The 25,706-nt window shown below is 51.2% G+C and overlaps 7 protein-coding genes across 7 annotated transcripts; 3 read left to right on the top strand and 4 right to left on the bottom strand.

Moving 5' to 3' along the window:
* The first annotated feature begins 1,000 nt into the window (after positions 1-1,000).
* Positions 1,001-4,819, top strand: STEHIDRAFT_106297 (RCC1/BLIP-II). Its single transcript, XM_007311547.1, has 16 exons — positions 1,001-1,066; positions 1,132-1,156; positions 1,332-1,376; positions 1,446-1,770; positions 2,109-2,247; positions 2,353-2,457; positions 2,550-2,631; positions 2,717-2,804; positions 2,879-2,980; positions 3,046-3,064; positions 3,127-3,175; positions 3,273-3,385; positions 3,469-3,553; positions 3,637-3,793; positions 3,910-4,263; positions 4,326-4,819. The coding sequence occupies exons 1-16, from the start codon at positions 1,021-1,023 to the stop codon at positions 4,398-4,400; spliced, it is 1,809 nt and encodes a 602-aa protein (XP_007311609.1). The 5' UTR covers positions 1,001-1,020; the 3' UTR covers positions 4,401-4,819.
* Positions 4,820-5,243: 424 nt separating this feature from the next.
* Positions 5,244-7,004, bottom strand: STEHIDRAFT_126542 (uncharacterized protein). The gene is made up of 5 exons (XM_007311546.1): positions 6,673-7,004; positions 6,537-6,618; positions 6,319-6,482; positions 5,569-6,256; positions 5,244-5,498 (listed from the first exon to the last, which is right to left on the bottom strand). Exons 1-5 carry the CDS (start codon positions 6,967-6,969, stop codon positions 5,416-5,418), a joined length of 1,314 nt encoding a protein of 437 aa, XP_007311608.1. The 5' UTR covers positions 6,970-7,004; the 3' UTR covers positions 5,244-5,415.
* Positions 7,005-8,207: 1,203 nt separating this feature from the next.
* On the bottom strand, positions 8,208-9,460 carry STEHIDRAFT_163830 (uncharacterized protein; the record flags this gene model as incomplete). Its single annotated transcript, XM_007311545.1, has 7 exons — positions 8,208-8,379; positions 8,447-8,589; positions 8,650-8,760; positions 8,838-8,963; positions 9,024-9,107; positions 9,169-9,273; positions 9,323-9,460. 7 exons carry the CDS (start codon positions 9,458-9,460, stop codon positions 8,208-8,210), a joined length of 879 nt encoding a protein of 292 aa, XP_007311607.1.
* Positions 9,461-13,241: 3,781 nt separating this feature from the next.
* STEHIDRAFT_69687 (uncharacterized protein) lies at positions 13,242-16,723 on the top strand (the record flags this gene model as incomplete). The annotated part of the gene is made up of 10 exons (XM_007311507.1): positions 13,242-13,472; positions 13,526-13,907; positions 14,027-14,294; positions 14,360-14,573; positions 14,642-14,909; positions 14,969-15,327; positions 15,376-15,776; positions 15,812-16,016; positions 16,218-16,391; positions 16,448-16,723. Coding segments are annotated over 10 exons (2,778 nt in total), but the record flags the coding sequence as incomplete, so codon positions are not given.
* A 1,437-nt stretch (positions 16,724-18,160) lies between these two features.
* On the bottom strand, positions 18,161-18,954 carry STEHIDRAFT_116645 (uncharacterized protein; the record flags this gene model as incomplete). The annotated part of the gene is made up of 4 exons (XM_007311544.1): positions 18,161-18,494; positions 18,544-18,696; positions 18,756-18,858; positions 18,918-18,954. 4 exons carry the CDS (start codon positions 18,952-18,954, stop codon positions 18,161-18,163), a joined length of 627 nt encoding a protein of 208 aa, XP_007311606.1.
* Positions 18,955-20,216: 1,262 nt separating this feature from the next.
* Positions 20,217-20,604, bottom strand: STEHIDRAFT_116644 (uncharacterized protein; the record flags this gene model as incomplete). The annotated part of the gene is made up of 2 exons (XM_007311543.1): positions 20,217-20,313; positions 20,399-20,604. The coding sequence occupies 2 exons, from the start codon at positions 20,602-20,604 to the stop codon at positions 20,217-20,219; spliced, it is 303 nt and encodes a 100-aa protein (XP_007311605.1).
* A 361-nt stretch (positions 20,605-20,965) lies between these two features.
* On the top strand, positions 20,966-23,208 carry STEHIDRAFT_69654 (squalene synthase; the record flags this gene model as incomplete). The annotated part of the gene is made up of 5 exons (XM_007311501.1): positions 20,966-21,196; positions 21,498-21,712; positions 21,772-22,426; positions 22,501-22,626; positions 22,873-23,208. The coding sequence occupies 5 exons, from the start codon at positions 20,966-20,968 to the stop codon at positions 23,206-23,208; spliced, it is 1,563 nt and encodes a 520-aa protein (XP_007311563.1).
* Positions 23,209-25,706: the final 2,498 nt, after the last annotated feature.

Below are 25,706 nucleotides of genomic sequence, written 5' to 3'. Positions count from 1 at the left end.
AAGCATGACTGCGATCGGCTGGTAGTAACGACACCCCATGGGTATGAATGTCTGGACCCGGTAAGAACACGGGCGTAAGGTTCGCAACGCATGCGGCGTAAGCTCACAAATCCAGATGAGTGGCGCATATGAAAGGTCAACGCCGTACCCGTAGATACAAAAAACAGGAATCAGGTAAACAGTCGCTCACTGCGGTGCACTCGAATCACGAGTAGGGGACATGAAAACCAGAGGGCATGGGAGAACGTGCAGGACTATTCCGTGGTAGTAAGAAGATCCCTGCAGGAAACTGTTGGAACGTATCTTCCCCACCTAGAAGAGGAAGAACGATCATTCTCTCGGTCATGAAGGATCAAGTCAAACTGATAATATCATGCCGCAAGGAAAATAAGATAGACCTTCCCGAACTGGCGACACATGCAAATCGGGTTCCCCGATCTTTTCCACCACGGTGATGTTCCTGATGACCGAGATAGAGTTGGTAAGTTCAAAGGCCGCGTCTATGTCCGCCGGTTATGTGGAAGCCTTTAGAGTGTGTTGACGTAGGATCGTCAGAAGAATGACGGCTGTGAAGATGTGGAGATACCGAGAAACCAGAGTGATCATATCTGAATCGTATCAGCACCAGAAATACGCCATCAGATTGGTATGATACCTGAAAAAACTACGCAGATATTGAGCCTGGTGGGAGGCCAGAGGCAAGTCTGAGGCACAGACATGATAAAAAGGCAAATATGATTTCGATGGCCGAGAAGACAAGAGATTTCGCCGCGGGATCTTTTCGGGAAAGAGCTCGCCAGGCCAAGTGGAGCATTCCTTCAGCTGCACCCAGGAAGGCTGTAAGTCAACATTCTGACGCTTGTACGTTGTCGTTCAAGATATACTCTTCGCTGCAAGGAGATGATGGTTCGAACGAAGGGGTATGGTGGGAAGACAGGATGAATCCGGAAGGTGAACCGAGCGGGTGCCGCTCGACCCGAGCCCGAATAGACGCCGGCCACTCACCCGCATACGACCACCATGTCGGCCTCGATCATGCCCTCGAACGAACAAACCTGGGGAAGACGCGAGTATTTCCTTGTCTCTGCACTCTAAAACCGCAGCTAATATACATTTTGCACCGATAATCAGTCCTAATCGCCGGAGGAACGGACTGGTGAGTTTCAAACTTGCGTCCCGAAGGCCCGGTCGCGCCCGCTACGACTAGAGGAGTTTGAACCAACTTGCCAACGGTTGGCCGTTGGGGTCACGGTCGAGCGCGACGCGTCGTGGGCTTTGGCTTGGTGTGGCTCAGAAGGTTCATCTTGGAGACTGATTTGCGTGTGGCGTAGGCCTAAGCTCGGCAAGAGGCTCCCGAATAATGGTGAAATCTCAGAGTGCGTTCCCTCTACCTTCACGTTCGTTTCCTTGCATGCACCTCTAACTCGAATACTGTGCCACCGTAGACACCCGGACCTTCTCGACCCACATATCCTTCGGTCGCTCTCAAATGTCAAAATCGTGTCCGTGCATGCCGGCTGTGCCGGCTGTCACGTTATTGCGTTGGACGTCGAAGGCCAAGCATGGTTATTCGGACGCAACACCTCTTCCGCACTTGGAGTTTCCGGTGTCGACGTCATCTCCGAAAATGCTCCTTGGAAGTTAAGGGCACAGGACTTGGGTGCCGCGGCTGGTACGAAGTTCGTTCATGCCGCTTGTGGGAGAGCACATTCTATTCTTGTGGGAAGCGATGGAAGGGTCTGGACTGCTGGAGTAAATCTGCTCGGACAGGTGAGTTCAAGGTTGTTAAAGTTTGGGTATCTGAGTATTCGTGGTCCGGACGGACGGACTTCCTATATGGGAAGAAAGAACGTTGTTGGGTGTGATGGCCGGCTGCGTCTCTTCATCTCAAACTGTGTTTTTAGCAGAGGGTGAATGATCACCGGGCTAATTTCATGAAGGCGCGTAGTGACCGTCTGAGAAGAATTCCTTTCCACTGCGTCCAGCGTCCGTTTCACACTCACAGTGCCACAGTTATGGCCCTTCCAGCTCCGTTACAGTCGCAGCAGATGTGCTATTATTTCCTCGTCATTCAGGGATATTTTCTGACCAATAATTGCTCTTTGCAGTGCGGTCACCATCCTTGCCCGGAAATAACCTCATTCAGACGCGTCGACGGCCCATACAACTCCTCTGGAGCCATCCAACCAGTAGTCAGCGCCGCCGCCGGGATTACATTCTCTCTACTACTTACTAAAGACGGTCAAGGTGCGGCTGCATTTCTATCTTGCTCGCTCGTTGATTGTGGCACACCCGCCACAAGATGCAGTTTGAAAGGAAATCTGATTTGACGTCTTATGTTTTATCGTTCAGTTTACGCTATGGGAAGCGGCGAGAAAGGCCAGCTCGGAAACGGACGGACGGGCGAATATATCGCCACGGGAAATAAAACCGCGTTCGACGTCGAGAGCGAGCCAAGTAAGTCATTACAAGTCCTATCCCATCTTCATATACCCACCACAATTTGATTACCACTCGCTAACATTGAACCATCCTGGAACGGTGCATAGTCCTAGTGAAAGGTCTCACAGACAAAAAAATCGTACAGATCGCGTGTGGGCAGCAGCATAGTATTGCGCTCGATGACACAGGGTACGCACCGTTCTCTCCTCCGCCCCTCATTTCTCCTCTCGCTCATCAATACCATCTCATGGTACTGATGATACTTGTACCACAGGGTCGTCTACGTATGGGGCTACAATGGCTACTGCCGCCTCGGACTCGGTGACCAGAAAGACGTGTTGATCCCGAAAGTCGTTCCCCAGGTCAGCATCCCCTCCCTGACTTGGTAACTTAACTTAGAGGACGAGTGTGTTAACCCCTGCGTGGATGAATGTAGTTCGCTGGCCCACGAGAAATGATGATGGGCGCGATGGTCGCGGCTGGACCTTCGAACTCGGTGGTCGTGGATAGACAGCAGATGTATTGGATGGCTGGAAAGGTGCGTTCCATCCCTCTCTCGTTCTTCACAGACGTGACCATCTGCTGACGTGTAGATGTGAACAGTGGAAGACTACTGGTGATGGTACGTACCCGTCTTTGCTGCCATATAACGGTACTGATAAGATCTTTTCAATATGGCGACAGGCTCCGGTGGCCAGCCTTATTCCTCTTTCCGATACATGCAAGATATAATGTATGTCACTCCATTTCCCCCACCGTTCCCCCTCCTCATCGTCCATCTCATTTTCATTTGGCTGACGTTTGGATTGGACCGACACGAAAAACAACAGGGCTTGTAAAACGTATCATATCGCCTGCGGGGGCGTCACCCATTTCGCGCTTGCGCCCGACCAGGATGAACCTGGCGTGATGACGATCGCATGGGGGCAAAATGCCGTGAACGGTGCGTTTCCGTTTCTTTCTTCCTGCGTTTGCGTTATGGGTAGTCGTACAAACTCGATGGAGTACTGACGTTTTGTGGCACAGGTGAGCTCGGTATGGGCGCGAACGAACCGAAGAGCGCGACGAAGCCTAGCAGGAACGAGCCCCTACGCGGCGTCGACGTCTTTGCGTGCGTCCTCTTTCTCCTCCCTCTTTCCCCTTTCTATTTCTAGTGCCACTCCCCCTCGTGCGTATCTGACAACGTCGCTGCAGTGTCGCCGGAGGCCAAAACACATCCTACTTCCTCGCCCGCCCGAACGAGAAATACTCCGAGCTACCACGACACCCTGCCGATCTGGACACGGCGGAGGAGTGTCTGAGATGCTGGAAAGACCACGGGGAGGAGGATTCGCCGTTGGCTTGCGATAAGGTGTGTTTACCCTCATTTTCGTCCCTCCTCGTCTCTGTCTCCTCGTCTCATTCGTGGATCTGACTCTACTCCTTACTTTGATGTGGTGCGGTGTATGTTGCGTGTGCGTGGTGCAGTGCGACGCGCCCTACCACATCGGCTGTCTCTCCCCACCCCTCCCCTCCATCCCCGAAGGCGAATGGTTCTGTCCCTCCTGCGCCTCTACGCCCGGCGGCCCCATCGGCGGTGCAGTCCCGCCCCCACCACCTCGGCCCGCTATGCCTTACTCCACCTCCACTACCTCTAACGCGACTGCGACGGGCGCGATGCAGAGGACGAGTTCGGGGGGGACGGCGAAGAGGAGGAGGGGGAAGGAGGAGGAGGAGGAGGAGGGGGGTGAGAATGGGGTGGAGGGGGGGAGGAGGGGACAGAGGAGGGGGTTAATGGGAGGGCGGACACGAAGAGAGGAAGGGGGAGGGGGAGGGGTGGTGGTGAGTTTCTCTTTTTTTTTTTGTTTCAGGTGTGGAGTAGACATTGATTGAGATCGTTATAGCGCCGAAACGGAAGAAGTAAGCGGGCCCAACTCGTCTTGGCCTTGGGGCGATTCGAAAGGGATGGGAACATGTGATCCCTTTTTGTGTTTGTGTCCAAGCCTGATGGTCTTATGTTTTCCTTATACATACCTATTTTGGTTTCTTCAAGTTCTTCTCAAGTTCTCGGACGTCCAGCCAGGTCCTTCCTTCCCGCCTTCTTGTTCTTTGTTCTGATATATATGTGCATATATTCGTTATTGTTTTCTTTTCCCTAAGGCCCGTCCGAGTCCTTTTGCACACGCATACACATGCCCAGCATCGAGCAGGACCTCGCAAGTTTCCCCTTCCCTTCCCTTCCCTTCCCTTCCCTTCCCTTCCCTTGCTTGCCTCAATGCCTTTGGTTCAACCTTTCGTCCCTGTAACCTCCACTCATCTTCCAATTACAATTATGCATACACCCTCAAGTTCTTTATCGTCCACAGCCTCGTTGGTACGATGTACATACGAATGACAGTATTACGGTCCTCGAGCAAATATGGATAGACAACATGTGGGCAGTATACAAGACCTGAAGTAGAAGGTAGTAGACGGTCATTGGTGGTACGGATGGGTTCAGGCTGCGGTGAGGCAAACCTGTTTTGTTTTGAGAAAGTTCGAAGATTCTCAAGCACATGGACTCTGGTTCTCAAACCTGTTCAAGCTGCTCTTGCTTCAAGTACAGCACTCAACGGGACCAGGTCCGGCCCGCAGTGCGATGCATCATTGTTATGGTGTAGCATCGCTGACGTTGGAGTAACGAGATAGTACTGCTAGATGGTAGACGATGGGTATAGATCGTGAAGAGGGAAACCTTCACAGTGCTCTCACCTTCGACTCACTGGCAATCGCCCTCACAAGGCGGCGCGGAAACGCCCGGCGAGCTTCATTCCTGACTTGCACCATATACTGAGTACGGTAAGGATTCGACTCGAATTGTCATGCTCTCTCAGTCGACAAAATACAAGGAATACAAATTTCATGAAAGGAGGACAGAAAGGAGGGAAGTAGGTCCATTCGAGAAACACACATGCTTCCGACACTGTACAAGAAATAGAACGAGCAACAACACCACTATGACCCTTCCCCTTCACCACCGATAAGACCAGGCTCTGCAGATAATTCCATACCAGATAGTATGGGAAGAGGGCGATAGGCTGACGGAGAATCAAAGTGAAATTCCCAATCCTCAGCCACGACTACAGATCAGAGGCAGGAGGGACTCACATCTTCCGCCGCTGAGCAAGAGCAACCCCAGCTCCTTTCTCTCATCGAGCGTAGTACGGGGGTCTTCAATTTTCGTCACAATACCGTACACCTCATCCGTACTAAGCTCCTCGCTATCACTCTCAGAATCACTATCATTTCTCTCTTCCTCATCATCCTCGTTCTCATCCTCCTCCATTCGATCAATCCCAGCGCCACCGCCGAAGGGGGTGCCACCGCTATCATTCGCGTCTCGTGAAGTGCTCGCCAGAGCGAGGAGAGGAGACACAGCAGGAGGAACGGTCGTGTACATTCCTTCCGCAAGTTTAACTGCAAAGAGCGGAGGGCGGTAGTATATGAGGGTATATGCCTCCAAGGTGAGATCGGCGAGTCTGCGCTGGCGCTCCGTCAAATTATCAAAACTGTAGTGCCTCCGATGATATTCAAGTTTCGATGCGGCATTGAGGATGAGCAGGAAAGGATTCACGGTTTTGTCCGGATGATTGCGAGAGGTGTAGCAAAAGGGAGGGTAGGGGTCGGAGTCGGGCGCTTGCCAGTGACGGAGTTCTCCACCGGTGACCTGCCAGAGGCGGTACGTTCGAGGGCTGTGTTGTTCGAGGGCGATTAAAGGCTGATCGGGGAGAAGAAAGAAGGAGGGATGTAGGATGATAATGTCGTAGTTTAATCGAGACAGCACTGGGTCCAACCACTGCAGAAAAGATAAGACGTGAGCTTTGTCCCTGCAGAATAGACGATGGAGGCGGCACGCACGTCGATAGTTCGTGGAGGCGGGTTTTCGGTATATATCTCTGTCAAATCCTCCCACTTCTGATTAGTGGCATTCAATATCTGGATTACGGCTTGCAGCGAGTGCTCGCTTAGCGTGAGGGCGTAGGTGGCGTAGACGTCGAGGTGTCGGTGGTACGGTGGATACACTATGTTGATCAAATACACAGTGAGCACAGCGAGCACAAGCAGGAAGGACTTACAAAGAACAAGATTCTCGATGGAGTCAAGGCTAAAGTTTCCTTGCTGGCGAGTAATGCCCAACACAGTGGTTAGATGCTTGGTCTGGAGGGTAGACCATGATTAGTGTTTGGCGGCGGTAAAACAGTAGGGACTTACCACTTCGGCTTCTTCACCTTTCTTGCGGACAGGGTTCACAAGATGCGCAACCTCAAGCGAAATGCAGGAGTAGCCGGTCAGGAAGCAGCCGACGTCTCCAACGAACTCCTTCCTAAGCTTGTCGAGGGCACTGATCGCGGCGTTACGAGACCTTTTGGTCGAGGTCGAGCCCTGGTCAGTCGCTGTCGGTGTCGTGAGGCGTAAAGGCTGAGGGGGAAAGCCAGGTGCAGAGGGCAAGCGAGAGGCTGGGCTTGGGAGAAAGAGCTTGCCGATCCAGCCGCCAATGATAGCCGACATGTCGACCGCTACACAAGCTGGAGGACGATGGAAATCGCAAGGAGATGATGAAAGGAAAAAGAAGGAAAGTAATTCCCAAGCGACGCCCAACTGCTCAATCACTTTCTTTACGTCTGTTTGGGTGCCACCCAGATTTGGCAAACACCGCTTCAAGCTGACTTTCCGCTTTTTAGTCGTATGAATTCCTGTTCCGTTAGGACAGGTCTTAAGACAAGAGAGGCGGGATGCATATTGGTACGGAGGTTCGATCCTAAATCTAACATTAATATTTGGGCGAAATTTGTCACAAAATTTGGCGCCACATATGTACGCATTCGGATCGGGTCACCCTGCTTTTCAGAGACTTTGGTACGCACAACGGATCGAACCATCGTTTGCGAAGACCCTGCATGCAAATGTAGGCATCGCTATTGTTCGCGGTGTAAACGTGTACTTCGGACCCGATAGCGAGTAAAAACACTTTGTTTCAGTGCAACTTCAGTGACGAGGACAGCGCGCTCGAGATTGCCTTCGCGCACATGTGTGTCGCGGACAAAAAATGTCGAGATTTGCCTACTGTGAAGTTGGGGAATGATAATTTTCACTCGCTTTTGTGCGTACGTGGATCGAACCTACGATACAAAGATTGGCTTGTGTCAGCATCTAGGATCGGACCACTGCTGAAAAAAGGCCCAGTCTTTGTACTTTTGCGATCGGACATGGAGGCTTTTTCGCACAACATTTGTACGCATTGGGATCGAACCTCGTAACCAGTATGCATCCCGCCTGACAAGAGTCATTCATTGCGGTCACAAGTCACGTCACGCTACGTTATGTGGCGGTGGCCCTGGAAATGGTGAAACAATGAAACAATTTTTATAGGCCGACTACACCTTGACTGCAAGTCAGTATGGAAATGACATGGCGTGCGAGACATGTGGTATGACTGCGCAAGATGCCGCACTTACATCTGGCGGGATATCTCGCGATATGGATATGCCAATCAATACGGACCGTTTCCATGTCAGATATGTGCTCGATATCTTTGCACCATCTCTCGCAGATATAGGCCGTCCAGCTCAGCTTCCTGTACTTATTCAGAAACAATTATTATTATTCTTCGTTTTTTCTCGTTTTTCCCCACCCCCATGGATGAATCAAACCAATACATTGATATGAACAAGCAAACTGATACAAAAGTCTAGATAGCTCTCATGAAGTATGTTTGACAATCATCAGACAACCTCCCATGACACTCCTCAAACCCTCTTCGGACGCTTCTTAGACTTCCGTGCCGGCTCGAGCACTGACGACTCCGCCTCCGCCGTGAGCTGCCAGAGCTCCGAGTTTTCTTTTGTCATGTGTTTCGGGGCCTTCGCTGTGGGATAACCATACGTATCGTAGTCCTTAGTGAGGGCTTTGGCAACTTCCCTATGGGTAGATGTGTCACACTCAGTTCAGCGTTATGCTTCACAAAGGGCGAGAAAAGGTGACATACTTTGAGACATATTTGGGATATTTGCTGGTCTCCTGTGCAAGTTCAGCGGCCTTGAAGGCCATCTCTCGAGTCTGCTTCAAGCACTCGTCGACGTGAAGCCAATACAAACGCCCGTGGCTACCTTCCTGAACTATAGTTTGCCTCTGTCAACAACAGACATGCACATCAGGATGAGGATGGGTGGAGCGGGAGAAAGAACACACCAGAAGTGATAGACGCGCCCATAGGTCAACCGTTGGTGTAATCCCGGAATTCCCAACGACCTTCTCTGCAAGGTCAGCAATATTCATCTTTGGATCCAGGCTGTCACGAATCTACGAAGTGAAATCAAAGCCATAATAGGACAAGTTGTGAGTGTCCGGGTTCGGAAGCGGTAAGAGAAAGGACGCACAGCAGCCTTGACACGCGATCGTTCATCAGTCAGCCCACTGCCAATCGCCTTCATGATTGCATCCTTGCGGGAAGGATTACTCTCCCAGTCTTCAGGAAGGTTTGTACCGTGCCGCCTGAGCACTTTCTGTGAGAGAGGAGTGCGTTGAGAGATACTGAGATAGGGGAAAATCTGGAGAACACGCACCAGGACGGCCTGATCGGCTGCAGTTCTATACGCAGCCAACTTTGACGAAAGAAGCACAGCCAGACAGAAGCGACGGATGTCCTTCTGCTTGTCATTGTCTTTCGTCAATGAGACGTCATGTCGGCGGAAAGAAGCGCAAGCTTACCGCGAGGTCCCCGGAAGGGACCCATCGTTCTTCCTTCGTGTCAGCACGTTCCGTCAAAGCCAGCATGCAAGCGTACACGATGTTCATCTTCATGGCTGCTGATTTCTGAATGGGATATTGGTAAGTTTTACTCACGGAAGGTAAGACAACGGACCTTGATGAACAGCTTCAGGGCATGCTGAGACTCTGGTTTGAGACCTAAGCTTGCGGCTACACGAGCAATGTCTTGATGCTCTGTTGTCTCTTCGTCGTCTTCGTCCTCCGAGTCTGGGTCCGAGTCTGAGGAAGACATGCTTGATTTATCGTTGTCTCGTGGCCGCTTTTGTCGTTCTTCTGGATTGCTTTCAGCACCTGGTGTTGTGGTCTGCTGGGTCCGATTTTGCTCTGCAGATATCGCTAACAGGGCAGGGTCCACAACCGCTACATTGTTGACGTTAGTTAACACTGGAGGAGGGAGAGGGTGTGGAGGACTATTACCAGATGCGACACGACCTTGAACGTGGGGCTGGGGTTGAGCAAAGACTGGCGCCACTGGAACCTGCGGGCGTTCATGCTGTCCAGGGGGTATATAATCAGGAGAAGACTCTCGAGAGCTTGACACTCTCTCATGGAGGGGAATGTCAAGCACACGGGGCATGAGGAGATGGAGAGATGAAGAGAATGTCGATATGCACGAGTACCGCTGAAAATTTGCCAGAGTCGATGTACTGTCGAGAATTATTTGTAAGCACAAGTGGCGAGAGTTGAGAGTTGAGAGAAGTGGCACCCCAAGTTCCTTCATCTCTGTCTCCCTTATTTCGCATTCTGTACATCAGCAAGACAGCACGCCGCTGTGGCGTCTGGAATGCTCCTGGAGCGACTGGCTTCTCTGGAGAGCTGGAGCCAGCTCGCCCAGGCATCGGGTGTTCTGCCCAGTGTCTGCAGATACGAAACATTTCGCAGGACTCGCATTTGTCATTTCGTGTGTTTTTTTGCTATCGGTCAAATGGCGCTTACTGCTAGTTTCGTGGATGCAACCTGTACCTTGTCGTTGTATCTTCATCTGGACACTCAAACACAAACCAAGATAGTGGAATCCTGCATACAGTGTAGTACAGTAAATAAGAGATATAAAAATAGTGTACATAACGAGTGCATCATGACGTCCATACCGATTGCACACGATTCTTGCGCGAGACGAAAAGTATTGCGGTGTTCAGGACAGCTAAGAGAGCAACTTACCTCATGAAGTATCTGAACAAGCATTGAAAGGCTGTTCTCCCGATAGCCCTTGATAGCTAACACCCCCATACAAGCTTCGGAGCCATGTACACCTCGCATGCCGCTTCTTCACAACCGCCCCAAACACCCGAAGTTTAGATCGCGCACTGCTGTCGATCCGAGACCGTCGCGATGTTCTTTGAGTTCGATGGCGGGAATAGCTGTTCCAGATTTCACAAGACATAGTGCGATGCAGACCGTGAGTGTTGATAACAAGGAGGCTAGACTGGTCAGTGTCAGGAATCGAGAATACGGGAGAGAGCAAGAGCAAGAGCGCGGGGTCGTGAGCTGCCAGGAGTCGCTCGTGACCATCCGTGGGAAATCAACGAGCTGAGTTTAAAGCACTTATTGCGCGACGCGTCTCGCTTCGTCGTCCTCCTCTATACCTTCCTCTCTCTCCTAGCTTGCCCTTCTACGATACCGTCCTCATCTCTCTGTCCTCACGATTGTCGTGTGATAACGACGGCACAGGAACAGTTCAGTCCCTCCCATGCACGATTACAATCAAATACAATGTCGACAACCAATCGTTCCTTCGGCGTGTTTGAGTTCCTTGCTGAAGACCTTCGGGGCTCAGAGGCCTATATAGGTGTTTATAGGTGGTGGCGACGTCCAGTGGGAAACAGAAAGGTATGTCTTCGCTGATTATTCATCTACCCCCTTCGTACATGCGTCCACGGATATTTTTCTTTCGGAGTCGTGTCTCCCTACACCCTTTTAGCTCTCCCCATTAGCCCCCATACTATTCCTCCTTGCCTAATTTTTTTGTTACGTGCCACAGGCTCTTCATTGTTATGCTAATGCATGGCTGCGTCTGTTGTGTGCCATGCGTGAAAGCCAGCATCTCCGTTGAAGGCGTTCCTTCCATATCTGCAGCTAACGCTCGCATTACCGCGTGTTTCTGCATTTTCGCTGATCATGCTGTATACTCCATGAATGTACGTGTCCCTTTCTCTCCGTCCCTCATTTGCCAAGTCGCACCATAGGGGTTGTGCTCGACGCTCCCATCACTCTCATCATTCTCTCCTTCGACGCATATCTGATGCACACTTTTCAGGCTGCTCGTTATCGTGCGAATGTCCTCTATATCAAGTCCGTGCGTATCGCGGCTCGGTCACTTCGTCGCTGCTGTCGAGGGTATCTTTGATGTTCCATTCCAAGTGTTTGATTGTTGGGTATGTCCTCGATGATCCACATGCTCTGCTCATAACAGGGTCGAGTTCACTCGTGCGATGCACGTGAGTTGTACTCGTGTTTCGGCATTCACTTTTGACGTTGATGGAATGCCTCGTGCGGCTGCACATTCTACCCTTGTGAGGTGTGTGGTACTTAGTTCTCTCACCATAGCTTGATAGCATGCAATTTTGTGTGATCAGTCACTTACTGATTGTTTTACCTCTTTCTACCAGTTTCTGTCGGTGAGTGATCAATCAATTGGTCGATGGCCATCCAGCCTACGGACCTGGTACGTCTTTACTTTTGCTTTCTCTCGGGTATGCAGTCACCTGATCACCTCCCTTTTGCAGACGAGCAGTCCAAGGGCACTGATCGTAATGCGTGTAATAGTGCATTCAGCAAACACTTCATATATCAACTAGCTACAGACTTGGATGGTGTATCATATTGAGGGATCGCGAGGTAGCTTACTGGTGTACGGCAGTAGCATGTACATAGAGTAAAATTGAACAGTTCTGAATGGTTATTATTGTGACTGGAACGACTGGAGGAACACCCGTCCAGACACTCCAGACAGGTTTCATGGTGCCAGACGGGCATCTGGAATCCCGTCGCTGTTCTGGTGACAGGTGGCTTACTGGAGGGCTGGAGACTCTGGAGACCGTCTGCACGGTCTGGTCCAGAGACGTGCTACCTTGCTGATGTAATATCCTGCTCTGGTGTTGACAGAGTCAAAATCATTCTAGGTCAGTCACGATCATGTGTGCCTTCATATGGCGCATTACTCACCGTTCAGTCATTGGGTTTTAGCATGCCTGCAGCACCCCAGCCTCTGGATGCCGGTTTGTTGCTTTGCCTGTGATGCATAACTGTCTAACCTTACATGTTCAAATCAGTCTTCGAAGTCAACCCGTTACTGTCGACCAGTATACGTTGCAGCACATGTGCTCAGTTCTACCCAGAATCGGCTTCGAGCTGGATACTGCGAAAAAGTGCTAGCCAACACCTGTGATCGGAGAAGCATAATGCTGCCAGTAAGCTGGCCGAAGAGCGGGATTTGGCTACTGAGAGGCGACGCTCCGAGGCTCAATCAGAGGCTCGGTCTTATTCTGCACTGAACAGTGTCCCCTCTGTGAATCTCCTACCACCAGAAGCCCCAGCTTCGACGAAGCCTCCGGTGTACGAATGGGAGGACTTGTACGCTGATGCTCTTGGGCATGAGTACATGTTCTCAGCCGGTGCTGATGTACCAGAGCTAGAGGCTGAGAATTTGCATGCACTTCGTCTTCAGCCAGAAGATTTCTTGGAGGACAGTGACTCTGATTCAGATGCCGACGTAGTGGACAGAGATGGCAATGCCAGTGACTCAGACCTTCTCAGCAATGTTGCTCAAAACCTCCGTGACATCGGTACTAACATGTTTTCTGATTATCTTATGGATAGAAACTGATGCTCTAATCACCCTAAGGCGCCGCTTCGATGGACCAGAGCGATCCTTTGCTCGATCCAGTGCACAACAACAAAGCCGTGAAAGACGCAACATGGGCCCCTTACGACAGCAAGACCGTGAGCTCATCCTCTCTTAGTTTGTTTGGCTTGTACAGATGCTGATCGAATGTATACTTACTTCGATATAGATGGCACTCGTCGACCTTCTTGATAACCTGCCGCGCCTTCCGCTGTCTGATGAGCTTATGAGAGCGGTGTTGTTTGTTATGAAGGAGACTGGTGCTCGTGAAGTCCCTTCGCTTGATACATTGCGTAGACGCCAGAAGGAGATGTCTGAAATCGGTGTCCCGACAACTAGACATGTCTCCGGTCAGGGGAATGTTTTCTATATGAATAATCTAGCTGCAGGGCTTGCACAGGTACGCACCAATCATTCATAATCTTGTCGAATCGCTGCTCAAAGGCCGTGCAGGATTTCTCGAATCCTCTCATTTGTCCTCACATAATCCGGTACCCTGAAGATAAAGACGGTCAGGTTGCTGAATCGTGGCAAGCGACGAAACTACTGTCGAGCTTATCCGTCGACCAGCTAACTCCAATGGTCATACATCGGGACCAGCATTTCTATGTTAACGAACTCACCAAATGTCGTGATGGAAGCTTCATAATTCCATATCGGTGGATTGTACGAAAAGGAGTTATGCATGCTGATTATCATAAAGTTCATCGTCGACCTGTAAGCAATGTGAATCATCTCTCAATAATTAAATCATTTCTCACTACCATCGAGCAGGACGGACTGTACGAGAGAGATCCTGCTAACACTACATTCACCCAACCGATATCAAATCTCCGTCGAAGCTTCCCGCAATTGATTGAGAAGTATGGCACTGATAGATTGAAGTTTGTAGGTAGGGGCACACATGTTTTCCTGCCACTTAGTTTCCATTTGTAACGAAAAGTTGCCTACTAGATTCCCAGCAGGAAATTCAACAGCGAATGCCTCATCCAATCCGTGTCCGGGCCAATGGGCTACCTTACTTCAAGATTTGGATCCGATTGTGGGGAGACGATGTGTCTGGGAATCGAACACGCCAATGGAATAAGCACTGGAACTGGTACCTAGTAAATGCTGGTCTTCCGAACCGCCTTCTTCAGCAAGAATATTTTGTGCGATTTGTTTCAACTTCGCCCAGTGCTTCTATCATGGAGCAAGCAGCGGAGATCTGCCGTGCAGTTCGGTAAGTGTTACCATCTTGTATCATTGCCGGCCCTTACATTCACACCTTTTGTACCTTCTCTGAAGGGCATCTAAAGAGGGGTGGATTGCGTATGACTGCGAGCTGGGTACTGAGTGCATGTTCGAAGTCGGTATCCTCAATCTTCCGGCAGACAATCCCATGCAGGCGGAACTTGCTTCGCATGTGGGTTTACGTGGAAATCATTTCTGCCGTCGCTGTGATGTTGGAGGGACCGGAAAGGAGAAGGAGACTGATGCAGGGTATGATGCACTGTTTAAGGTGAGCGAATAGAGTGCATTCAGCATTTTGTGTTGACCGGACCAAACTGGGACGAACCTTTGCGCCAGAGCGGCGAAGTGCGGAATCCTGAAATCACATTGAAGGAGGTTGAAAAGCAATTATTTTCGGGTATCATGGGCGCTGACCTTGAAGGCATGCATCGGGAGACTGGAGTCAAGGACTCGCTCTCACTTGAATGGATAAAAAAAGGGAGGCAGTATCTCGTCGAGCTTTTACAAGCGAACCCTGAATTGGACGATGCGGCCAAGAGGGCGGCTGTCCGTTCATGGCTCGATATGCAACAGGATCTGGTCAATCCATTTTTCAACATTGAAGGTACGGATGATGTTATAGCATACATTGTCACAAGTTCTTGGGAGCTGACATCTTACCAGGTCTGGACGTACACCGAGACACTCCAGTGGAGCTGCTTCACACGGTACTACTGGGAGTAATCAAATACATCTGGACCCTTACCTGCACTCAGGTTATTGCTAAAGGAAAGCTGACAGAGTTTCAAGCTCGACTTGCATCTGCAAATATCCGAGGTCTGAATATCCCTCCAATTCGAGCATCATACCTCATGCAATACCGTGGCGCTCTTATTGGCCGCCAGTTCAAGCAGCTAGTTCAGATTATGGCTTTCGTAGTTCAAGACCTGGTCGATGAGCAAGTCTTCAAAGTGTGGAAGGCTGCTGGGCGCATGACAGCGAGCCTTTGGTTTCCTGAGATCGATGATATTGATAGTTACTGCGTAAGCGATACCAAAATTTTACATTGCAGTGACTGACTCTACAAATAGGACAACCTTGAAGTCGAGATCGCCGATTTTCTAGACATACTGGCAGCTATAGATCCGGCAAAAATCATAGTGAAATCGAAGTGTCATATTCTTCTTCACATCGTAGACGATATTCGACGATTTGGTCCCGCCATTCTCTTCTCCACGGAAATATTCGAGTGCTACAATGCAATCTTTCGCTACTGCTCCATTATGAGCAATCATCGAGCACCTAGCCGCGACATTGCAGTATCATTCAGCGGACTTGGGCGTGTCAAACACATTCACAGCGGTGGTTGGTGGAAGTCAGAGAATGGGCATTGGACACGAGCAGGACCTGGTGTACGCCAGCTCTTCCTAAAGAACAAGGCTATCCAAGAATGGCTTGGATGGATGGATCTAGGCCGAATTATACCAGGTGTGTCTCAGTCTGACTCGACTATGCTCCCATGCCTAGATCACATATCATGTTTCTCATGCCAGGGACCATCCATCTTGCACCTCTCAAGACTCGCTCTACTTCGTGGGTCGACACAGGTGCCAGAGAGGCAATTCCTATGTTCGCGGAGTGTCCAAACATCCCCGCATCATGCTCCGTGAACATTGGCTCGAGCATCGTATGTCGCTCTCGTGACATTGCCAAACCTGGAGACTTTGTGGTGGTCGCCACATCTACTGAACCGTTACAATCTCAGTCGGTAAGAGCTTTTCCCTGGCTTGATTCTCCTGCAACATAGCTGAGTTTCATGTCGCAGGGAACACCAGTCATTGGCCGTATACGTACAATCGTCCAACTACCTCCAGGGACCACGGCACGGCTCACAGACGCCACAGTGGCAAACCAAGACCATACAACAGAACAGCCTGATAATCCGTCGCTATCATCTGGACGTCAAGCGAATACACCTGCTACGCCTCGAGAGACTGGGCTGCTGGTCGTTCTTGAGCGTTTCACGGTTGGTGGCAGGCATGCTGAGCTAGATATGCCCACTTTGCACCGACCAGTGGAACCTCAACCTATCCTGGCAGCACCCGAGGTATGCTTGTTCCTCTTGGTGATCCTGATCGAATACTGATGTTGCTTTGCATGCAGAACTTATTGTTTACCTTTAACACCCAGCATGACTGTCGACGGGAGAACTGCATGGTTGACGCAACCGCTGGTCGTGAGATGCAGGAACGCGAAGAGACCGAACGGGCAACAGCCATGGTCAAGCATTCCAGCGATGATCATTTTGTTGTTAATTTTGACGGCCTCCATAACGCTCATCTCCTTCGTCGGCTCTTCCCAGTTAATCTGTCGAAAAGCGCCGAACCGTTGATTCCAGACCATGACGAGCACCATCGCACACTGGCCGCAAGGCTCAGACTCATAAATGCGGATAAGCGCGAGGTAGCGAGTAGCAAGCGCGCACTCACGACCAAGCGCAACGGCAAGAAACAGGCTGGGAAGGAGGCTGACAAGCAACCAAAGGACGCCGCCACATCTACTGCTACGACAACAGCCGCCACCGGGTCTGGTCCGACATCATCGATGGACACTCAGATCAGAACAACGCCCCAGCCATCGGTTTCGACGAATGCCCAGCGTACAGGGTACATGCTCTCACAAAATACTCCTTCGCCATACTACCCAATGTCAGCGTGGCCACACTCATCTACCCCGACAGCGCAGCCCTTCATGCCTGCGTACTCATGGACACCGTATGGGCAACCATACTCAAATCCGGCTACGTTCCACGGCTATCAATACCACTACACCCCACCACATCAGCCGCCCTCCAATCCGACTCCTCACTCGTCTCATGCTCCAGATCTGAGCGGAACGGCCGGCCCTTCAGCTGCACACCAGGAACCAAGGGATATAGAACACAGGCCTGACCCGGAGAAATTGACTGAGGAGAGGGATGCGAAGCGAAGAAAGATATGATGAAACCCACTATGTATATTGATTATATCATGTAATGTCTTCCTGATAGTGTGATCAACTAGTCAAGATTTTGGTTGTATCTCTTCTCGATAGGACCGAGCCCGTGCATCCGAGTGAGGAGCTTTGCATGTTACGAGGAGCAACAGTCTGGCCGCAGTCCGTTGCACACCGCACATGCCAAGACACGCACATCGAGCACACAGGCTTCAAGACTGGAAAAATGAGCATACCGTTACTCCTTTGACCTGCACTCCGTCTGCTTGATGGCTCCAGAAAATGTTCTCCTTTGTTGGTTGGCAGATGCTGCTAAGCGGCCAGCTTTCGATTGTGTTGGATAGGTGAGTAATTTGATCGGACGTCCAGGGAATCTGCGTAGAGATGTACAACGGGAGGTAAGAGTTGGGTAAGAGACAAGAAACAAATGCACGTAAGGCAAGGTGAACTCGAACGCGACGCGCGTCGAAACGCCACAGCAATGATGAGCGCCCAAACAGCGCCCATGTGGCTCCGTCCTCACAGTTCCGGGGACGTCGTGTTCATAGATCGGCATGGCACGAGAAAATACTGCGAATGTGCAGTGTAAGTATATGAGAATATACATAAGCCATGCTTCACTCACAATATAGAACTTTCTGAATTAGCTCGGGTGCTCAGCATGCAGTAAGGATGACTGTGGCGTAAATCAACGAGCATGACGAAGACTTTGCATCTGTACTGGCCTTTGTTCTTAGTCTGTTCTCATTCGAAAGCACACGTATGGTTCAGAAACATAGAACATGTATTAAAGCTTCACTAGCCTGTTTGCATCTACACACTCATAGCCATATATCTTCAACCGGTTCCAAAACTCCCCCTCGATAATTCCCATCCATACGCTCAGTCCTCCACAAGGCGCTTCAAAATCTCGTTCTCAAGTTCTCGAGCCTGCCTTCCAACCCTGCCAAGTTCCCTCATTACGTCGGAGAATGTACGCTTACGCTTACCGAGGTTTTGAGCTGGGAGGTCCGAACCCTCGGTGGACTGTGTAAGTGGAATGTTTGAAGTAGCAGTCGCAGGTGAGGTGGAAGTTTTGACCAGCGTGGGGGTAAGATGCGGAGACGACGGAGTGTCCGGCAAGGACAGGGTGACGCGTGTAGGACTCGGAGTGCACGAAAGGGGAGGGATATAAGGAAAGGGGGCGGGGACCAATGTCGTCGAGCTGAATCGTTCTCTGCAGAGAGTCAGTCAATGCCCGACCATGCAAGTAAAACAAGACATACTTTGTGATAGATTCATCAGTTGTACGAGTTCCCCGGTCGCCTTTTGTATCCTGTGCAACTGTACTGGCCTGCTTTGAATTGCCCTCACGCGTCAAATGCCTATCTCCGGATCCCGCGTCCTGACTATCGAGAAGATGCCCTTGAGCACGAAGCCTATTACCATCCGATACAGTCAGTAGGTGTATGTAGAGAAGAGGTGTGAGAGAACATACCGAGTGCTTTTCCTCGTTGCACGCAGCGCTGCAGAGCGTAGCGGCTGTGGTCTGCTCTGTCCACGGGTCTCATCTTCGTCGGAAGAGACCTCGATAACCTCAACTTCGAACCATTTCAGTAGGGTTTCATGTGATACTAGTATACCCTGAGAACTAACTTACCAGACCGTTCGCTGTGAAGCGGCTTGGATGGCGGCATCGGTGATGAGGCTGTAGAACTGTCGCGGTCGTTTGAGAGAGAAAATCGACGAGGATGTCGGAGTGTCATGGGAAGAATTGATATTAAACAGAGACATTGTGGAATGTTGTACGGTACACATGGCAGAGGTTGTGTTGGGGATATTGGTGAGCTACATGAAGGTAGGATATCGAGAACATATGTGGCACCATGTGCCTTCGACGCGTCGAGCGGACCTCGAAGCCATGTCTCCCAAAAGGGTAACGATGATAACTTAGTGCGTTTGGGGTGTACGCTACACCGCCGGGCGTGCTAATCCTCGGCACGGCCCCCATCCGAAATACCCCGGGATAGGGACGCTGCGACCATGTGCGATCCCGGCACCGATACCATAACGAGGATTTTCGAAATTGATGTTCCAGGCTTGTCCGGCGGCCCGTGCAACAGGGCTTTTCGAAAAGGTTGTCCCAAGGTTGCTACGTCCTCCCCTCTACGTATCCGCTTAGTCAGCCGCTCCCTACCGCCTTCAGAAAGCTCTGACGACTGCATATGCCCAAGTCGCGTTCTCCTTGGGTAGCTCATCCTTCCCCGCCTCACTGAGTGTCATATATCACTCATGTAAGTACTATCCATTTAGTAGATACCTGCTATGTATTTATTTCGACCATCTGTCCGTCCAGTCCGTCTTCTATACCCTTGGAAAAAACAGCAGCGGATGAACCTATTCAAGGTGTCTCGCCAGTTGTGTACGCCTCTATGGTCTAGTGGTTTCGCTATAGGTTTGTTCTGTGCCCGACCGTGGTTTTAGGCCGCGCGTTCAATTCTTGCCGCGGGCAACCAGCATTTTGGGTGTTTGGCGGCTTGGCGGGAACCCTCGCAGTGCCCCATGGACAACCTTGGTACAACCTTGGCCGGCAACATCGGATCAGGGTCCGTCCGAAAAACCCCGGAACAGTATCGTGTCTGGCCTGTGACAACGTGCCGCCCGGCCGACCCTGTTACAAGGCTTCCGCCCTCCGGCGGTGTACAAAATAGCTCAGGTGACAAGCACCTCGCCGGGCCGAGATGATGACTAAACAAAAACAAAGAAAGAGGTAAGCAACGAAATTGAGAAAGTAAGTCCGCCGAAGCTGCAAGCACAGAGAACGAGAGAGTGAAGACCGAGCAGGATAATCAATAAGTAGACGATAAACTAGGCGGTATGTAAAGATTTTATTTGAGAGTTCTGTAAGTGGGAAGGCAGTAAAGAGAAGTCGATAGTCGTCATAGTAGAAGAGGGACGGTCATCGGGCGAACAAGGACATGGATGCATTCGAGTAGTACGAGGACAGGAAAGTGTGGAACCAGGACTCGGACGAGCACCGCCCAATAAGAATCCTCCTATAACACATCACAAAACGCATGTCAGTCTCCGTCCCACCGAGCGCTCGCTCAAGGTCACCAAAAAACGACTCACATAACTCACGAACGGTTCGCCTCCTCCTCCTGCTGTAGCGCCGCGCTCAATTTCTGGAGCTGGACAGTGACGGTATTATCGCCCCCCTTCAACGGCGAACTCCTCTCCTGAAAATCCGCCATGAACTCGTCTAACGCGTCCAAAGCCTGCGTCGGCGAGAGCTTCGTGGAGGACGTAGGGATGATGCGCACTGGCGGCTGGGGCGAGCTATCCATCGGAGCAGAGCACTGAGCAGAGAAAGGCAATTTATTTGAAAGTGGGTGGGTGCCTGAGGGGATGTAGGTAAGAGGCTGGCTAGGGTTCCCACGGTGAGTGGATAGCCGGAAGTGGTACGACCTCCGCGAGCGAATATATCTCTTTTCGCTCAAAATAAATCGAACGTTCCTCCACCCGAACGTCCCTTCCCTTCTCCTACCATCCACATCCACATCCCCTTTCCCTCCACGTCCGTGCCCCGTCGCTGTCTCAACCGCGTCTTCACGCTTTATTGCAACGAATACCGCTCATACGCCACATAACTTACACACATCGAACGACTGCACGTCATACCAACGAACACAAACAAGAAAAACAAAAATGAGCGTCCTTTCAATGCTCACCCTCCTCCTCACCCACCCCAACGAATTCCGCACGCTCGTCCAGTTCTGGATGTTCCACGACTCCAAGCGCGATATCTCCAACCCGAAGGAGTACGCCACGTCCGGCTGGGACAGGGAGAGCATGAAGAAGTGCTGGGAGTTGTTGGATAAGACGAGTAGGAGTTTTTCGGCGGTGATTAAGGAGCTGGATGGGGACCTTGCGAGGGCGGTATGTGTTGTCTGTCCCTTTTTCTGGTGTTTTGGGTGTGTGGGTGGAATACGACATGTGGAGTCTCTGTTCGTGAACATCGCGCCGTTGTGGACATGTCTGCACGAAGCGGAGCAACTGCGCAGGTCGACATGTCCTCCCGTTCTTAGAGTCGCGCTCTTCCCTTCGACTCGTCGGGCATGGTCATATTCTCGCGACAAAGTCTTGCTATATTCCTCGTCCATCCACACCCCTCTCCCTCGTCGTCTTTCGACCAACTGACTGACCTCCCTCTTCCTCCCCTCCCACCTCCCACCCCCAGATCTGCCTCTTCTACATCGTCCTCCGCGGCCTCGACACCATCGAAGACGACATGACCATCGCCGACTCCATCAAACAACCCCTCCTCCGCTCCTTCCACGAAAAGACGCTCACGCCCGGCTGGACCTTCGATGGCAACGGCCCCGAGGAGAAGGATCGGATCGTTCTGGTCGAGTACGATAAAGTAGTCGAGGAGGTCGGGAGGCTCGAACCTGGGTGAGTCTCTGTGTTTACTCGAAAGAAGGTTGAGGAAGATGCTCACTCGTACAATTCAGATATCGGGAAGTGATAGTCGACATCTGTCACAAAATGGAAATCGGAATGGCAGACTACGCCCACCGCGCCTCCTCCTCTGCCTCCTCCTCCTCCACCCCCTCCCCAATATACCTCTCCACCATCGCAGAATACGACCTCTACTGCCACTACGTCGCCGGCCTCGTCGGCGAGGGCCTCTCCCGCATCTGGGCCGCCTCGGGCAAAGAAGCCCCCTACCTCGGCGAAATGAAAGAACTGAGCAATTCGATGGGACTTCTGTTGCAGAAAACGAACATCATCCGTGATTTCCGAGAAGACGCAGACCAAGGCCGATTCTTCTGGCCTCGCGAGATCTGGGGCCGTTCCGAATACATCATCGCTTCCGGGGTCCCACTCACCCCTTCACTCGAAAAAGGCGGGCGCGTGGAGGATTTGTATCAGGATAGGACAGAGGCGGGGAGACGGAGGGCGCTGTATGTGCAGAGTGGGATGGTGTTGGATGCACTGAGACATGCGACGGATAGTTTGGATTATTTGAGGTTGTTGAGGAATCAGACGGTTTTTAATTTTTGTGCGATTCCGGCGGTGATGGCGATGGCGACGCTTGAGTTGTGTTTTGCGAATGGGGAGGTGTTTGAGAGGCATGTGAAGATTAGGAAGGCGGTTGCTGCGAAGGTGCGTTTCGTCGTCTTCTTTTCACTTTCACGATGTTTCATGGGGACGGGATGCTGATGCGTGTGCGGCAATAGTTGATCATGAACTCGACGAACCCGCGCGACGTGGCGTATATGTTCCGCGACTATGCGCGCGCGATACATAAAAAGTCGAATCCGGCCGATCCGAACTTTATCAGGATATCGGTCGCTTGTGCGAAGGTGCGTTTTCGTGTCCTTCTGAGTTCTCCTCGTTGGCTCTCGTGTCCGTCTTGTTATTTCGCGTTGTATTTCTTTGAGCCGCCTTGACTTTTTGCCACTTCTTTCCACCACGAACGTTTCGTACCCTCCCTGTTCCCTATTCCCTGTTCCCTTACAACCTCTTCCACCACGAACTCTCCATCCCATTTCCCCGTTTCCAACCCCCAAAACTAACCTCACAACTAACCTCACGTTATCCACCCCCAGATCGAACAATGGGCCGAACACCAATTCCCCTCCTTCGTCCACCTCTCCTCCGACCCCTCCGGCTCCGGCTCCTCCTCAGCCACCCAAACCCTCGATCCCTCCGACGCGCGCACACGGATCGCGAAGCTGGCCCAGGAGCGGGATCTACAGCTCGCTAAACTGCGTGCTTCCGTGAATGGGAATGGTGTAGGGGCGAATGGGAAGGCAGGTGGGGCGGGGGCGAATGCGAATGCGGGGGTCGATAAGGAGCTGGTGTTGTTCTTTGGGGGCGCGGTGTTGTTGATCGTGGTGATGTGTTTGTTGGTGGTGGGGACGGTGCTTTATTTTGCGTCGTGATGAGTGAGTGAGTACCTGACTGGGGCGAGGTGAACGTTGAACCTTTGCGGGGAGGGAGGAGTGCGCGTATTTTTCTTTTTTTGATTCTGAATTTTTTGTAGCCGATTATCGTTTATTCATTTCTCTTGCTTCGTTTCTTTCCACAACACAACACAACACGCATCTACGCACTTCTGGACCCTTTTTACGTTCCCGTTCCCGTTCCTCCTCTTCGTCTCTTCTATTCTGGTCCCGTCTCTGTCTCTGTTCCTCTTTCTTCCTCCATCCATCCGTCTATCTCTGTCTGTTTCATTTGAATCTCCTCATCTCTCACCATTCCATTTCATATCATCTCAATCTCATCTCTCAAACTTGAACAACAATGATACCACCCCCGATACTCGATACTCGATACTGATAAAGTAAAGTAAAATAGTCTACATACTGTCCATTGTCCATGGAACGACGACGCGAGATACATATAATGAAGGATGTTTATATCGATATCTCTCATTTCACTCTGAGCCGGACGTGAACGACGTGCGAGGATTGGGGAGGGGTGGACGGATGGGACTGTCTGTCGCTAGTCGTGACTCGTGGGCTGAACGTGCGTGTCCGATCGGTATGGACTGTTATGTATGACGATGTTGTGTGTACCCTTATCAGGTTAATATTCGTACCACTAAAGATTCATACCACTAAAAAGCGGAAAGTCAGCTTGTGTGAAGCGGCGTTTGCTAGTCTCCCACAGACAGACCTTGAAACTATATGTTGGAGGTATTCAACAAACTAGCAGCAAGCCCGTGCTACGCACGGGGCTACCAGAGGAACTGCTTGAGTAGAAATTCAAGCTTGACGAGAAAGAAACCTGAAGGGTCTTCCTCGAACTCCGGGTCGAGGCGCTATCGCGCCTCGCCCCTCCGTTCTCCAAAAGACCCTCCAGTTTTGCTCACGAAGACATGAGGAACATCAGTCGCTGGGTGTGCACATTGCATCCCCACCAACCTCCTCAACTCCGACCCGAAGATCATCCATCTTTTTGATGAATGTACTGGATGCCGCTAGCGCCCTCGACATCTCCATTGCAATCATCGAAAAAGTCGGATTAAGGCTACTTTGAGTCGGCACATCCCGTGTAGCAAAGACCTGTCACAGCTTGAAAGCTTGAAAGCATTCACGCTCACAATGGCGTACAAATCACTGTACAATCAAGTGGAGCCTCCGATTTTTTCATCCAGCTCCCGCATACTAAGCTGCAGACCTTGTGCAGGCCCGCCCTGGCCCGCCACAGCATAAAAATCCTATACTTACGGTGCTGCAGGTGGGTCGGGACTAATACATATGCAGTTCAGGCCACCATAGCGAGGTTACAAGCTTGAGCTTGAGCCGCCATCTGATAAGTATCTCCGAGAACTTTGCGTGGCGAGTCCTCCTGGTGGCGCTGAGCCACAGGCCGCTGTGGGGGTGGCATTCGCTTCATGACCGCCTTGAAACCCGCCTGGCCTGACTGTGCCAAGTATGGTTTTGCCTCAGACATACCGGCATGCCCTCTCTTGCAATAAAAGGAGCCGGCCTGTGCATTACCGCGGGTCTTTCAATACCGTCTGCCTCAGAAGATACTTACATCTGAGACCATCGACCGTCCCGAAAAAGTTGTACTGGATTTGACAGTATAAAATGAGCCTCAACCGAGCGGGGTGAATAAACCTCATACCCGCGCCGTGAGACTTGTCTGGAAGCTGAGCGATGGGCGTAAGGAGAACATGCCAGTGACCGTCCGCGAACTTTCGAGAGCGACGGAATAAGTCCACGTGGAGGTGGCAGTGCAAGTTCGGATCCGGCCGATGAGCCCTAGCCAATCGGATTGCGTCTTTGTCTCTTGTGTCCGCGCTGTAGTATAGTAGATATATTCGATTTTTGAGATACTTTGCCAGCAATACATGAGTTATCGGCCAAAAGTCCTCGAAGGCCATGTCTATGAGACATGAATAAACCTAGCCCAGCGCACTACCATGTCAAGGAATAGTTTACTGTCCCTGGCCCTATGTTCGGACAATTCCGACATGAAAAAATCTAGCTCCCGCATTTCGAGTCCTCTCGAGATGAAACTCAGCAGAACATATGCTCTCTACATTAGCTACATGTCCGTACAAATTTCTACGCGAAATAATGCGAGGAAAATAGTTGTTTGACGGGCGGGATCGATGTTCGGACAGCCGCGCCCGCCAAAGTGTCCGAACCGAACCCCTCCCCGTTCGACATCCCGCTGCCACAACTGCATCCAAACGACTGCGGATATGGTCTGTAGACCATTTAACATGATTTATGGGCCTTTGAACTGGGCGAAACAGTGCAGTATTGGGCGAGTTCTCGGACTGTCCGAACATCGGTTTTGTCCGAACATAGGGCCACTTATAGTAGAGATCAAGCCGGGGAGCGTAGTCTGCTGGTGGCTAACGCAATTTCAATGAGTTCAGGCCGTGGACGGGATGAGTACGGCGGGTGCCCGGAGGTGAACT

This window comes from Stereum hirsutum (genome assembly GCF_000264905.1).
Source record: "Stereum hirsutum FP-91666 SS1 unplaced genomic scaffold STEHIscaffold_28, whole genome shotgun sequence".
NCBI classification, from domain to species: domain Eukaryota; kingdom Fungi; phylum Basidiomycota; class Agaricomycetes; order Russulales; family Stereaceae; genus Stereum; species Stereum hirsutum.
Note: the sequence above shows the minus strand (reverse complement) of the source record. Positions and strands in the feature narration are given on the sequence as shown.